Source organism: Poecilia formosa, unplaced genomic scaffold (genome assembly GCF_000485575.1).
Source record: "Poecilia formosa unplaced genomic scaffold, Poecilia_formosa-5.1.2 Scaffold102, whole genome shotgun sequence".
NCBI lineage: Eukaryota > Metazoa > Chordata > Actinopteri > Cyprinodontiformes > Poeciliidae > Poecilia > Poecilia formosa.
The window spans coordinates 87,737-101,362 of record NW_006800041.1 but is presented as its reverse complement, the minus strand read 5'-3'; the positions used below and the strand labels follow the sequence as shown (position 1 = coordinate 101,362).

The window sequence follows — 13,626 nt, the reverse complement described above, 5'->3', positions numbered from 1 at the left end:
CACAGGGACCTGCTTCCAAACATATTCAGATTGAGCATTTAGCTTTTTGCCCCATTACGGGCAAAATTAAGCCTGAGGGTTTGAGGGCCCATTTCCAAAGAGCCAGTTGGTAATGAGAGATCAGAGGCAAGGTTTATCATGGACAATAAAACATGAGAACTGCGTGTCTGTTAATAAGACCTCGAGAGGATTGGAGAGGGGCATAAAAGGCGTGGGATCCTTGGATCAAAGAAATGTCTGCAAGGAGAAATGGAGAGGAGAAAGCGAGAGGAGAAAAAGTGGCGGAAATATGACAGGAAATAAGGGACAAAAGGCAGTGGTATGAAGTGATGCAAGACACAAAAGGAATAATCACAGGAAGAAAATTCACTGAGGAACATGGCATATTGTAAAAAAAAAAAATGGTTAAAAAAAAAGGTTTTATTCATCTTTATACATGTCCACGTTTCATTTTACCATTTTAGTCCCATTTTTCAATTTTTCAAAATTTTATTAAAGTGTATTATATGATGTTTTAAAACTCGTATGGCTAAGTAAAGTTACGAATGATAGGGAGCATTTAGTCAAGATAGTTGCATTTACAATGTTTCTACCTGTGACATTCATTCAGAACAGGTGAAGTTTCAGATTTTCTTAAACTGGACAAACCAAAAGTACTATTAAAAAAAAGAAGTAAAACAATATATTTAAGAATCCCTACTTGTTCTTTTGTGCGGTACAGCGAGGAGGATTAGACATTTGATAGGTGTGAGGTTTCTTTCAGTTTCTAGCTGTGTTTGATTTTGTTCTGACAACCTGCTGCTCAGATACGGTAGTTCCTCAAACCACATCCTAGTAGGTGTCACGTCGTTTGCTGTTCTGACTTTATGAGATGATGGTAGTTTTCAGTCCGTTAAGAATCATCAAGAAACATCACTGTGGAGGAATATGGCCCACTCTTGACTGTAGATTTGTTTAATTAATCCACCTTTATGGGTCTTCCAGCATGAACAGCCACATAATCTTAATTAGATACAGGCTTGGACATTGACTAAGTCACTCCAAACCCTTCCATTTTGCGGTAGCTGTCGCTGTGGTTCTCCTACTAGCACCTCAGTGGCAGCTACTGTTTAAGCTCCTCTTTTACACATGCACAGTTAATGCATGTCAATTGCCACATTTAATTACACATAAAGGCATCGTCCTGAAGAAGACAAATTAGTGCACGTCGACCTTTGCTGGATTATTCAGAGGTGTTAGTACTTTTGAATAGCACAGGTTAAAAAGAATCGCTTCGAGCATCAGTTGCCAACCAGACGTTGCAGGTGTGAGTTATTTGACTGCAGTAATAGTGGAGTATTTGAATGGCGCATGTGTGCCATCCCTGATGTTAGTTGCCAATTTGGGGATGCGCCAGATGAAGCAAAACACACACCTTTGTGTAAAGTTCATCTTTTTTTCCCCTTTTAGTCCACAGAAGATTTTCCCAAAAGTTTTGTGAATCATTGAATTATTTTTGCCATATGTGAAATGGACCTTTGCATTTCTCCATTTGTGGATAATGGCTCCCACTATTGCTTCCAAGAATCCCCAAAGTGGTTAGAATTGATTTTTTACCATTTCCAGACTGATATCTCAATGAATTTTTACTTTTTTTTCGTCATCTGTTCCAGGATTTGTTTAAATTAGGATATTATGTATTGCTTTTTCATATTTTAAGCCTACTTCATGATGTCAAGTTCTACATGTCTGGCAATAATCAAGCCTTGGTGTCACTAGTGAAACTGAACCAAAATATTAGTTCAATCTTAATAAATCCTTGGACATTTACTACTCACTTAAGGCCAAGTTGTTTTTGATAGTTCATTTTCTTTTAATTAATAAAACAATCAGTGGATTTTTATTTTTTTTTTTATTTTTTACATTTAATTAGGTTATCTGTCTGTTTTTTTAAATTTGTTTGATATTCTGAAATATTTAAATGTAGAAATCTGTGAGTGGCCAAATACATTTTTACACCACTGTATATGTTGAATACACTGTTTGCAACACTTCAAATTGTATACTGTCTTTGCACAAACAAAATAACATAATTTATTATGCTGCAGAGCTACAAAGAAGTTCTGTCTGCACTAAAGATTTACTCACCTTATCTCGGTAAATGATTGGAGTGCCTCAATCTTCCTGTTTTTCTCTCCTCCACAGCCGTTCCAAATCCCCCTGATTATCTTACCTATATTCAAGTCATTCTCCTTTACTGTGTCTACGCCTGTTCGCCTTGCATAAGAGCTGTAGACTTGTGTTAATTATTAAATTCTTCACTATGCTCATCCTAAGTCTCTGTCTGCATTTTGATCCCACTCACAACCTACAAAACTTGACATTTTCAGTCCCAGTCCAGCCATGGCTTCTACCCCTCTAGCTATGCTTGATTATTTGGTTAATATTCAGTTAAATAAATATTCATATATACGCTGCCTCACATTTAAATGTGTTTTTGAGTATCACAACTGCAAGTCCAACTGACATTTCACAGCTCTGGGCTGTGCAGAAGTATGGCTTTCTGTTTGGCAAAGCCTGGGGGAATTCTTAGTGTTTGCCATACTTTACTTGAGATTATATTCAAATCATTTGCATCTAGTAAGGACAAGATCATTTGTCTAGAAACCCTGGACAGATGACACATATCCAGTGAATAAAAATGATGTCATGATCATTAAAAGGATGACTTCCAAACTCTATCGGCTCACATCTTTCATCTTTCCAAATAGATGTTGACATGGACACATGTGTTTTTAAAAAAAGATGCTGCATAGCTTGAGTTAGTGGAAGGCTGGATAAAGTCATTTTTTGCCTCTCTGCAGGCAGGTCAGAAATGAAAACATGACTGCAGAACAGCTGCACTTGATGTGACACGAGCCCTCCCAATTTATTTTGATTGGCCGTGCTTTATGCAAGCCTCGGCTAAATTTCCCAGGGGCAAGCATGCATCCTCTCTAGGACTGGCAAATTCAAAACATGCCTGCCCACAAGCAAAAATGACTCAAAAAGAAAACCAAAAGTATCAAACAAGCAGATATGGTTGTACAGTTTGGATCCGCTTTTGACATTTGGAAGACAGTTTTCTTTTAAGACAGTCATAAGCACTCTTAGTTACCTGCAGGTGAAAATATTCTTGTATTTTCAGGGCTGTTGACCGTAAATGCAACATGACGCCCAGGCTATGGTGATTGATTTTAGTTTAGTCTAGCTCTTTTAACAAAGCCATGAGTTTGCTGTGTGAGAACTTCATTAAAGACCTCTAAATATTTTCCAGCAGAGGCCAATCAGTCTGACCAATATTGTAATTTATTTAAACCCACATAGTTTACATTGTGCGGAGGCGTGTGATCCTCATCAGCAGTCTCATTAACAGGTCCAAACCATGTCTGAACGTTCATTGATGCAGATCGAAAAATAAACTAACAGAATGATGGTTTCCCTGACGACGCAAATCACCTTCAACTCAAACACATTGCCATGGATTATGATTTCTCGCAACTGTCTTTGATCATACACCACACAGCAGACACACAGATGAGCAACTGATGTTGAATATTAAAAGAACATATAGCATTGAGCTGTCTGTCTCAGATATAAAGTGTTGAATTTTTTTAAAAGGGATGCTGGCTGGATGGGAGCAAATTTTCTGAGAGAAAGGTCCAGGGGTGGCCCTATGATTAAAGAAGTCAGAAGATGACAGCAGTCTGTCATTATCAAGGCCCTGACTTTTCACTGTACTGGGCCCCAGAAGGCTGCAAATATTGTTTCAATGATAAATAGATGATAAATGAGGCAGTCTTCCACCCACAGTAAACATGAATGCCCCAAGCAAATATGCATGCAAGAATAATTACATTCTCACATATTTTGAAATATCATTGCAGACAGATGAGCTGAGACTCATTTAGCAAAAATACAAATTGCACACAAGTCAGCAATGGTTTCACACAGAGAAGCTTGGAAGGGCTGGATTTGCAAATAAGGTGTTTGTTTAGCCATAAAGTTGGCAAATTAAAGCTTGCTATTTGGAAACACCAAAAAAATGTGGGCACACCAGGACGACTCCACTATCTTAATGGTGTCTCCATTGAACATTAGTGGTTCTTCAACTTTTTTTGATGAGCACCACTCCAGTAAATACACAAGTAACACAATGTTAAAAGACATGACTAAATAGTTGAACAAGACCTGGACCCCCAGAAATCTTTTCTTTTTTTTTTTTTGCACATATGTACCCTTTTCACAAGACTTTTCAGAAAACTCTATCATGATTGAAATGTGTTATGTTCCTGGTGATGTTCCAAAGATTTGGAAAATGTGCAAAATTTTGTGATATTTCTCATCCTACTGGTATAGAAAATCCAGTATAATCTAAGAGTAGTCATCCAAATATTTCCTCTTGCTTTATGTCTGGTCAAGAAAAAAATCTAAATTATTCCCTAAGCCAATTAATTTCAGAGAGGAAGAGAGATACCAATATACTTGTAAGAAAAAAAAAAGGGAGACCTAATTGGCTAATTATTCTATGTTCCCTTCATTATTTCTTGTATTGAAACAAGGTTTCATGGTTGTTGTTTTTTTTTGGGGGGGGGGTTTTCTAAATAATTCAATTCTTGATTTGTATAGCACCAATCTACCAACGGCAAATAGTACCAATCTTCTTATTCTGTTTCAACTTTTCCCTTCAGAGGTCTTTACCTCAAACATCTCTCTCAATTTATTTCTACCCTCTGCATCCTCGACTCTCACACTTACTATCTTCATGTACACCTTTCCTTTCATTTTTGCTGATACACTTTCACCACTCATCACACCTGACACTTTTCTCCACCCATTGCAACCTGCTTGTGTACTCTTCTTCACCACTTTTCCACACACTCCATTGCTCTGGACAGTCTCAAGTCCCTCACTGCTCTACCTTCTTTACTTCAAGTCCCTGTAACATGACCTTTACACTGGTGTCCCTCTCATTTTACACATATGTATTCTGATTTGCTGCAGCCAATATTTATTCCTCTCTTTTCCAGTACACATCTCCACATCTTTAGCTATTCCTCTACTTGCTCTCACTGCACATTACATTGTCATCTGCAAACATCATAATCCATGGAAACTCCTGTCTAAGCTAATCTGTTAGCTTGTTTGTCACCAAAGCAAACACATAGGGGCTTGGAGAGAATCCTTGATGTAGTCCCACCTGCACCTACACTTCCTGAGTCACCACAGCACACTGTAGTAACCTCACTGCTGTCTCACAGTCATCATGTATGTCCTGTGTCACTTTAACATACTTCTCTGCCACTCCAGACCTACTGATGCAATACCACAGCTCATGTTACAGCAGTCTGCCATATTATTTGGCAAATAGTTCCAATGTAGTAATTCAATTTCCCACTGAAGTGTCAATATCAGGATTATGATATTTAAAATCAAGTATATTTTATAAAATATGCACATTTAATGTATTCATCTTTGAAGTTTGCAATAAGACCTCAATCATTAAGAAAAATACTTTTTTTTTTTTTTAGACTGATTTTAGATTGATTTGAGACTGGTAACAAACTTTACATTTTCTAGGATACTGATAAGATTTTAGAAAATAAATAAAATTTCCTTAACTGCCACCCTCAAAATGCACACATGTAAGTCAATGGGTTCATGAGGACGCTGGTGTCATCCTGACAGTTAAGGGTTTAAATTGTTTATCTGTTACTATAATGTCTTAAAAGAACTAAACAATAATAAAACATGCAAAGTCACCACATAACTTATCTCTCCATTTTTACCCAGAAGTAAAAGCTTTCATGTTGGAAGCTGGTAAATTACCAGAAAGGTTCTTAGAAGTCAAATATTTGAGTATGAAAGTTAAAATTTTCCACCAATCCACACAAAAATAATCGATTGTCCTGTCGGCAATGTAAGTTGTTCACACACACACACACACACAATTATACACAATATTGTTTATTAAACATATTTCTACTGTATGTACACAATTCAGATAAATATATTACTTTTCACAAAGTCAGCCTAACCAAGGAGCATATCAAATCCCATTGTTTCTAACTGGGTGAGATAACATTCCCAGACCAAAGTTGTGAACTCAGCGGTTAATGGAAAATAGTAAGAGAAGACATCAGTAGGTTTTCCTGATTCACCGTTATCCACTTGAGTTTCTATCTTTTTTGGAGTAGTCTTGAACAACTCATCTTTTTGGCTGTTGACGTGTGCTATCTCAGAACCCCCAATTGTTTTCTGAGCTGCACCAAGTTCAGCCCAAGTGGTTCTTGGGCCAGAATTTAAGAATGAGGGCTCCACAGTAAATGCTATAAAACAAAAAGCAAAGATACCAATCCTTATAGTGAAAGTTTGTAGTAGTGGAAAATGTGAGTCATAATCCATGTGTTTATGACAGGTCAAGAATTACACATTGTATTGACATTTTGTGATCCATATTATAATTAATTATACAATAATAGTGCATAATAACTGCTCCCTTTTGGCAACTCCTATCTGTTACAGCTGGCAGTGTGGATATGCTTCAAATCTCCACATCTGCACAGAAACGATGGGGTCATGAAAGTTGTCATGTAAAACCCTCCTCCTTGGTATTACTTTAAGAGATGCAGAACTCATCATGGTGCTCAAGATCACTCTTATCTAGTTTGAGAAGATGAAACAAGAATTATTGAAATTAATATCAAGCATAAAGGAATTTCATAACACAGCTCTAATTAAGTTTTCTTCTCTAAATACAGGAACATGTAGGGAAACAAAGTACAATTTAAATTTGCATAAATATTACTTTTCAACTTGAAAATGTTTCCCAGATTCCCTCATTTAGAAACCTAATTTCGCTCTCGAAAGCTAAGAATCAGCAGAGAAGTTAGGCTCTTTATTTATGGTTGCTTTGCTACATGGATTTTCTGTCAGTGGGAATTTAGAATTCATAAACACGGCTGACTCCTCTGCCCACGTCAGTCTGGAAGGCAATCTTCGCGCCGGTCTCACTTCCCATCCTGCGCGTCCTTAATGAAGCAGGATTGATAGCACGCCAGCGGAAACGCAGCTCACCTCATCAGCGACCAGCCAGGGGAGGGACACCCTCCAATAAATAGCCCAGTAAACACACAATTAAGGGCCCACATATCACTGCTCCGTTATTACATCCTACCAATTAAGCATCAGGGGCAACCTCCTCATTTGTATCGCTTTACGCCTGTAATCAGTAATTTAGTAATGATCTGCTGAGACTCTGCTGCAGGCTCAATAACCAGGGTGGGGGTGGGGATGGGTGATGGGGATGGTTGGAGGGTGTTGTCAACTTTGAGTGCAGTAAAATATTAAGTGTGGAGTTCAGGCTGAGTCTCTCTTATAGCACTTTTAGGCTGAAGAATGCTGAATGTTTCAGTTCGTAAGGCGTGTTGGAAAGTCACTGACTTGTTATAAAAATGTAGATATAGCGAGTGCTGTGGTGGTGCAGGGGCAAAGCACCACTTATCCCTCGTGCCGGTGGTCACAGGTTTGATTCCCAGCCTGGTGACATTTGCCGCATGTCTTCCTCCTCTCTCATTACCCTGTTTCCCATCAAACTACTTTCAAATAAAGGCCACTAGGGCCAACAAAAATCTTGAAATATATAAGAATTCATTATACTACATACCTGAAGCATGTACAAACTTAAAGAAGCCAGTATTTAAGCACTTACAGTTATAGCAATAACATTTCTGCTTCAGAAAACAGTTTTTCCATCAGAAGAACAGAACTCAAACCATTTTCCAGTGATGGCCATCTTTAACTGAAGTCCGTCTATCTTTATTGCATGTTAAATGATTATATTTGACTGCCATCTAGTGTACCAGATTGGAAAATGGATCGGGGAGATTTTCTGATGAATTTTTAGATTATGCCATTTTTTGGGGGCCCTGTAAATAAAAAGGTCTTCAGGATATGGATTGGTCCAAAAGCATGCTTATCAGTGCACTGTTGTCTGTTTCTAGTGATGAATAGGCGAGGAGCAGGGTTAGATCTTGATAAGGTGCAGGTGCTCTGTTAATATGGATAATGTGTCAGCTAAGATATAAAAATGCTTTTGATGTTTAATAATCCATCCACATTTTGGTAATTTGATCAAAATCCAATTATAAACAATAAAAGGTAAGTGGTTGACTTTGCTTATAAACACACACACACACACACACACAAATTGCACACTACCAAAATCAGACATCACAAGAGGAAACAAACAATGGATAAAATAAGGATCAAACACATTTATGTTTTTCTCTGTGAATATCTTTCTAACATTTCAATTGACACAAAATATTGGTAACAACCCAAATAATCCACACTTGCAAAGGAACTAAAGCAATTTAATTCACATAAGTAGAATGGAAAAGAGAATAAGTAATGAGTACATGAAGAAATGACAGAGAAGACCAAAATAAATTTATTGATGTGGTGAAAGAGGACAACATGATGTCAGCTGGTGGGAGGGTAAAGGATGCAGAGGACAGGACTAAATAAAGACAGATGATTCGCTGTGGTGACCATTGAAGGGAAAAGACGAAAGAGGAGAAGAAGACATGAAGAAAGGATCTGCAGAAAGCCATGAAACCATCTGGAATCTGTCAGTATTTAAAAAGTACTGCTGCTGCTATGTGCAAATCAATCTCAACTGGTTTAATACCAACCGGTGGCCAATAAAAAAGGTTTCTCATTTCTCAACTATTAAACACAGTGGTTATTGAAAAGAGACCATGACAATTAAAAGTCTGACTGTTCCAAAACATACTAATTGTAATACTAACTTCAAAATCCTCCAGTGTGTGCTGTTGGACCATTTTAATCTGAAAGTGGAAAGAAGTTGATTTCACTACAAAGCAGTCACAGCCAGACCCCCTTTTAAAACAGCTACAACGGACAATGAAAAATAATAATAATAATAAGTGTTGCTACAGAGTCAAGGAACATTTACAGAGAGCCTTAAAATTACACACACGGTAGCAGGGACATTTTTTTTTTATCAAACAATAAAACAACAAATGCTAACCATAACCACTTAGGTCTCTCTGCACACTCCACTGCTGAAGAAAAAAGCATTTTCTGGCATTTTTAAACTTAGATTAAAAGATTTGGACAAGATTTGGACAAGGCAGTGAACAACTGAGACAACAATAGCTATTGTGCTTTCATAAAGGATAACAAAAAGAGAACGAAAAAAAAAAACTGTACTTGATGTTGACGTTTAAGTGTTGGTGCTGGAGCACAACTAACAAACACAGACAGTTAGAAAAGGAGTGGCTTAAAACTCATCCTTGCTGAATGGTTCAAAAGTTGTGCATCTGTTTGTATTACATGTGTTGTCTTCTGCAAGGTCATTTTTGCATATAATATAGGGAGTCTAGTCTCAGCATTGACTTCATAATGATGATTTCCTCGACACCACAATAAAAGTTCCTCCGCTCATGTCTCATGCACTATTTGCATTTTGTGGGAGAGCAGGGAAAGGCCAGAGCAACAGCATCAGGATGAAAATGCGTTTATAGGAAGTATTTTGTGCTTGGAGTTTACGCACAGCCACTTTTAGAAATGTATTGAAACCTGCACACCTGGTTGCACCTTGAACTATTTTAGCCCTTCTCTCCCCCCGAGACCCGCCTAACATTGCAGAGAGCAGTGGATAAAACAGAGTTAATCACAAAGCTTCTTTACCTTGCTGATCTGAATCTTATTGAACGCCTTGGTGACGAACTGCAAAGTAATATTGAATAGGACCTTAACACCTTCAGCATTTGCACGGCTGAATGCATGATGAGCTTTCACAGTGGGACCATAGTTTCCCAAGAGAGCAAAGTTTCTCTTCACTGATGCTGATGGCATTTATTAATGAAAGTAGAGGAAGCTTTTTTTTGAAGAGGCAGGGGGGCTTTTCATAATATTCTTTGGGGATTAAAGTCAGCTTGCATGAGTGAAATCACTGAATATAAAAATAAGTTATGACAAAGTACAGTCCCCACACTTGAGGCAGATTTTCAGGTTATGCTCTATATGTGTTCCCGTTGTCTGGCTGCACCCTTATGAAGAGCAGTCGCTGTGATATCTCTCTCATAATTATATTATTTTTTGAGTTAGACTTATGGATAAGTCTTTTCATTATTAATAGGAATGTTTTTCAGTTTCCTTCCAGAAAACAGCCAGTAATCGGATGAGTTTGTTTTTGTCTTCTTTATCATTCTGTCAAAGTTTTTCTTAGGGGCTGTTTTACCGGTACACAAAATACTCACATTCAGCAGAGTGTGAAGCTCTTTTTTGTTCTGAAAATGCAGTTTTAAATGAATACAAGATTCATTTCCAAGCAGTATGCAAATGTAGTTACCAACCTTGCATTGTTTTTATATACTGCAGTCCCCTGTCTTCTTGCTGTCAGTATTAATGTCTTGGTGAAAAAAGGGACTGGGAAAATGGCCAAATTAATGCGGATTCAAGAAATCTATTTAAAATGGCTTTTTTTAAACATGGCGATTCTGGTAGAGCAATTCCAGCCAATGCATTATGACCAAACTTGCATTCAGTCTTTTTGCCCTATTTCCTCCTGTGATGAATGTCTACCACCTGGTTATCCAAAAGAGAAGACTGCCGGTTTGATTGTTCCCCTCAGAGAAACATTGAGGCATAGAAAAGTCCACTGGATCCAAGAATGGATAAATACAGTTTTAGTTTACACACTGACAGGTGCGAGAAATACACTTTGCTGTATTTCTTCTGTGCAGCACTGACATTTGTAAGACTATCAATATGTACATTTTCTCTAAAACGGCACCTACATTCTTCAAGAGCTAGTGATGTTTGCATAATTGAACTGTTATTCATTTTCCCATCCTGTAGGGCTGATCATAAGAAGCAACTAATTCTGGGAGATTTGCACTGTACAGGGGATCACCTCACACAGAGCGCCTTGAAAACAGAAGCTGAAGCTGGAAAGAAAAAAAGAAAAAAACCGATGAGGAATGTGTTCCAAAGTGAAATGTGTGTAACTGATATTCTTCAAAGACTAATTTGGGACGAGTGTGTGTCAGCAGAATAGAAGCAGCAGGAAATATCTCTGTTCGGTATCTGATAAGGAAGCAATTTTTTACTGTGTCCTTGCATGCTGACCAGCTGTGCTGCAAAGCAATGGTCCATTATATGAACTCACAAACAAACTCACTCATAAAACAAACACAAACACGCACACACTTTCAATCCTGTGTCAGATACAAAGATTTCATCTTTGTTCACATGTATATGTGAACAAAGGGAGATCTTCTCTCAATGGTAAGCAAAACACTGAAGAATAAGATAGCAGCAAACAGACGCCACGACTCAGAGACAACAACACAAGCAAGTACAAATTATTCACACAACTTTACAAATGTTGTTTTCCTTACCCACTATCAGGTATAGTTATTGATATATAATGCAAGGAAAAACTTAAACTGAAAACTTATGCAAACATTTGACAAAAGAGGTTTGAAGGAAATATTTGTTGACACTCATGTTACGAGTGCCACTAAGCAAAGAGTATTATAGTTACTATTTTGAAATTGAGATTTTTGTGCTTGCTTCAAAATAAGGATAAGAAGCCAAAAACGCATGCCTCATATACGTCCACATGACTTCTTCTCAGACAGGCTTTTGACATTTATCATTTTTATCAAACAAAACTTTAGAACACAGAAATGTTACTCCAGAAATATTTGGATGCAGAAGACAGTCACATGTAGAAAATAACTAAAAACTCAAAGAAGCTTTTGCTTCACACAAATTATTTTCACTTTCCAAGATTTACTGCAGGTGCAGTTCACATATTAGGAAACTCAAACACTGAGAATATTTAAGCACCTGTGAAAAACTTGTGAAGGAATAGTCAGGGACCTAACCCCTGTAATTAAATATTCTAACATGGATATTTGAGATTGCACACCTGTGGAATGTTTTCCTACATTAAACATTTTTCTTGGATTTATTTTTTAATGCAATGCCTATTTTTTTCACTTGGCTTATTTGAAGGTCTGCTCAGTGTTGCTTTGCACCAAGCAGATCTGTGTGAACTTTGAAGCTTAAGTGTTTTTCTGTGTCCTACAAAGAAATGTAAATAGCTACTTGAAAGCTGCTGACACAGAAGTTAAAGACGAAGAAATGAAAGACACAAGATAAACAAAATACCAGGTCAGTATTTAAAAGAATGTATTTTTATTTTTTTTTTAAAGATAAACATGGAGTCTGTTGCTGGCCCATTTTTCTCTCTCTATGACAGGCTAAATAAACCAATATTACTGTTAATTTCTTTTTGTGTAACTTTACAAGCGGCGTGTGTGTCCGTTTTTCGTGCAATGGCCACTAGATGTCGCCATTCCCACCTCCCTTTATTCCATCTTTGCGCTTCTTCCCCTCCTTCTTGCCGTCGGCTGAAGGGTCACGTGACACTGTTGTCAGGTAACAGCATGGCGGACTCGCACGTTGAGCCTCTTCACAAATTGTATCGTTTATCCAGCTAACCCCACTGTGACAAGAAAATCATCTTTTCAGCCGGTGAAGCCGGAACACACGGCAGAATGGAGGAGGAAAACAAACTGCAGTTTCCGTCTCTACCCGCGACCAAGGAGGAGCTTCTGGTGAGAGACCATCAGCTTGCCTAGCGTACACTGCCTGTGAGCAGCTAACCCAAGCTAACAAACAGCCTTATTTTTCAGCAGGAGAAAATATACGCTCTTATGGCCTTTTTGTGGGACATTTTGCGGATATGACCAAGTGTTGTTGATACACGACAAACTGTTTGTGTTTAAAACCGTTAATGTTGATGGATTTCTTGACGTAATCAACACCGAGAAGCTAACAGGCATTAGCCGCGAATGCACACATCAACATAAAGTTGGAGTAATTGTCCTCTGAGGCTCTAAATGTGCTTATACATCTTCCTGTTGCAGGACTGGGCTTATCCGATGAGAAGAGACATGCAGGTATGTTACATTACTGCATGTGGGAAATTCACAAAAGGTTTTTAAGCCTAAACAAACACTTTATTTTGCGTAGCTAGAAGCTACACATTTATTTTATGTCAAAGTCTAGTATTTTACTTTAATTTGTCTACCTCATTTACCTAAATAATGAGTGGGTATATAGCAATATGTTCAATGTTCACCGATTAAGATTAGGTATAACATTATAGCCATTTGCCTAATAGTCTGTTGGTTCCTATACTGCAGCTAAAAAACATTCACTTTAATTCAAATTCAGTTTAAAAATACTTTATTTATCCCAAAGAGAAATTAAATGTTGGTGCTACTAATTTCATTAAAGTATCTTCAAAGAGTCTTTGTAGATGGGGATGCTGTGGGGATCCAGTAGCAGTCAGTCATTGCAACAAATCTAAGAGGCTTCTGATTGAAGAATGTTGCTGTATGACAGTCTCATGACTGTCATACAGCAGAGATGATTTTCCTTAGTGACATGTCAACAGTGGATCTAGTAGTCCATGCTCCCCTCTCTCTAAAGGTGACTCCAGCCACCCTAAGGTTGCCAAATTGGTAAATCAAGAGCTTTGTAACAAAAACATGGATCTGA

At 37.8% G+C, this 13,626-nt stretch overlaps 1 protein-coding gene across 2 annotated transcripts in view; it reads left to right on the top strand.

Annotated features, from left to right (window-relative positions):
- The first annotated feature begins 12,462 nt into the window (after positions 1–12,462).
- styx (serine/threonine/tyrosine interacting protein) overlaps positions 12,463–13,626 on the top strand; it is a 22,421-nt gene continuing 21,257 nt past the window's right edge. Inside the window, exons 1-2 of one of the 2 annotated variants that reach the window (XM_016674817.1) lie at positions 12,463–12,677; positions 12,990–13,022. In XM_016674817.1, coding sequence (XP_016530303.1) covers positions 12,618–12,677; positions 12,990–13,022 — 93 coding nt within the window. In that variant the 5' untranslated portion in view covers positions 12,463–12,617. The remainder of the gene's footprint in view (positions 12,678–12,989; positions 13,023–13,626) is intronic. The other variant, XM_007559056.2, reaches the window with a different exon arrangement.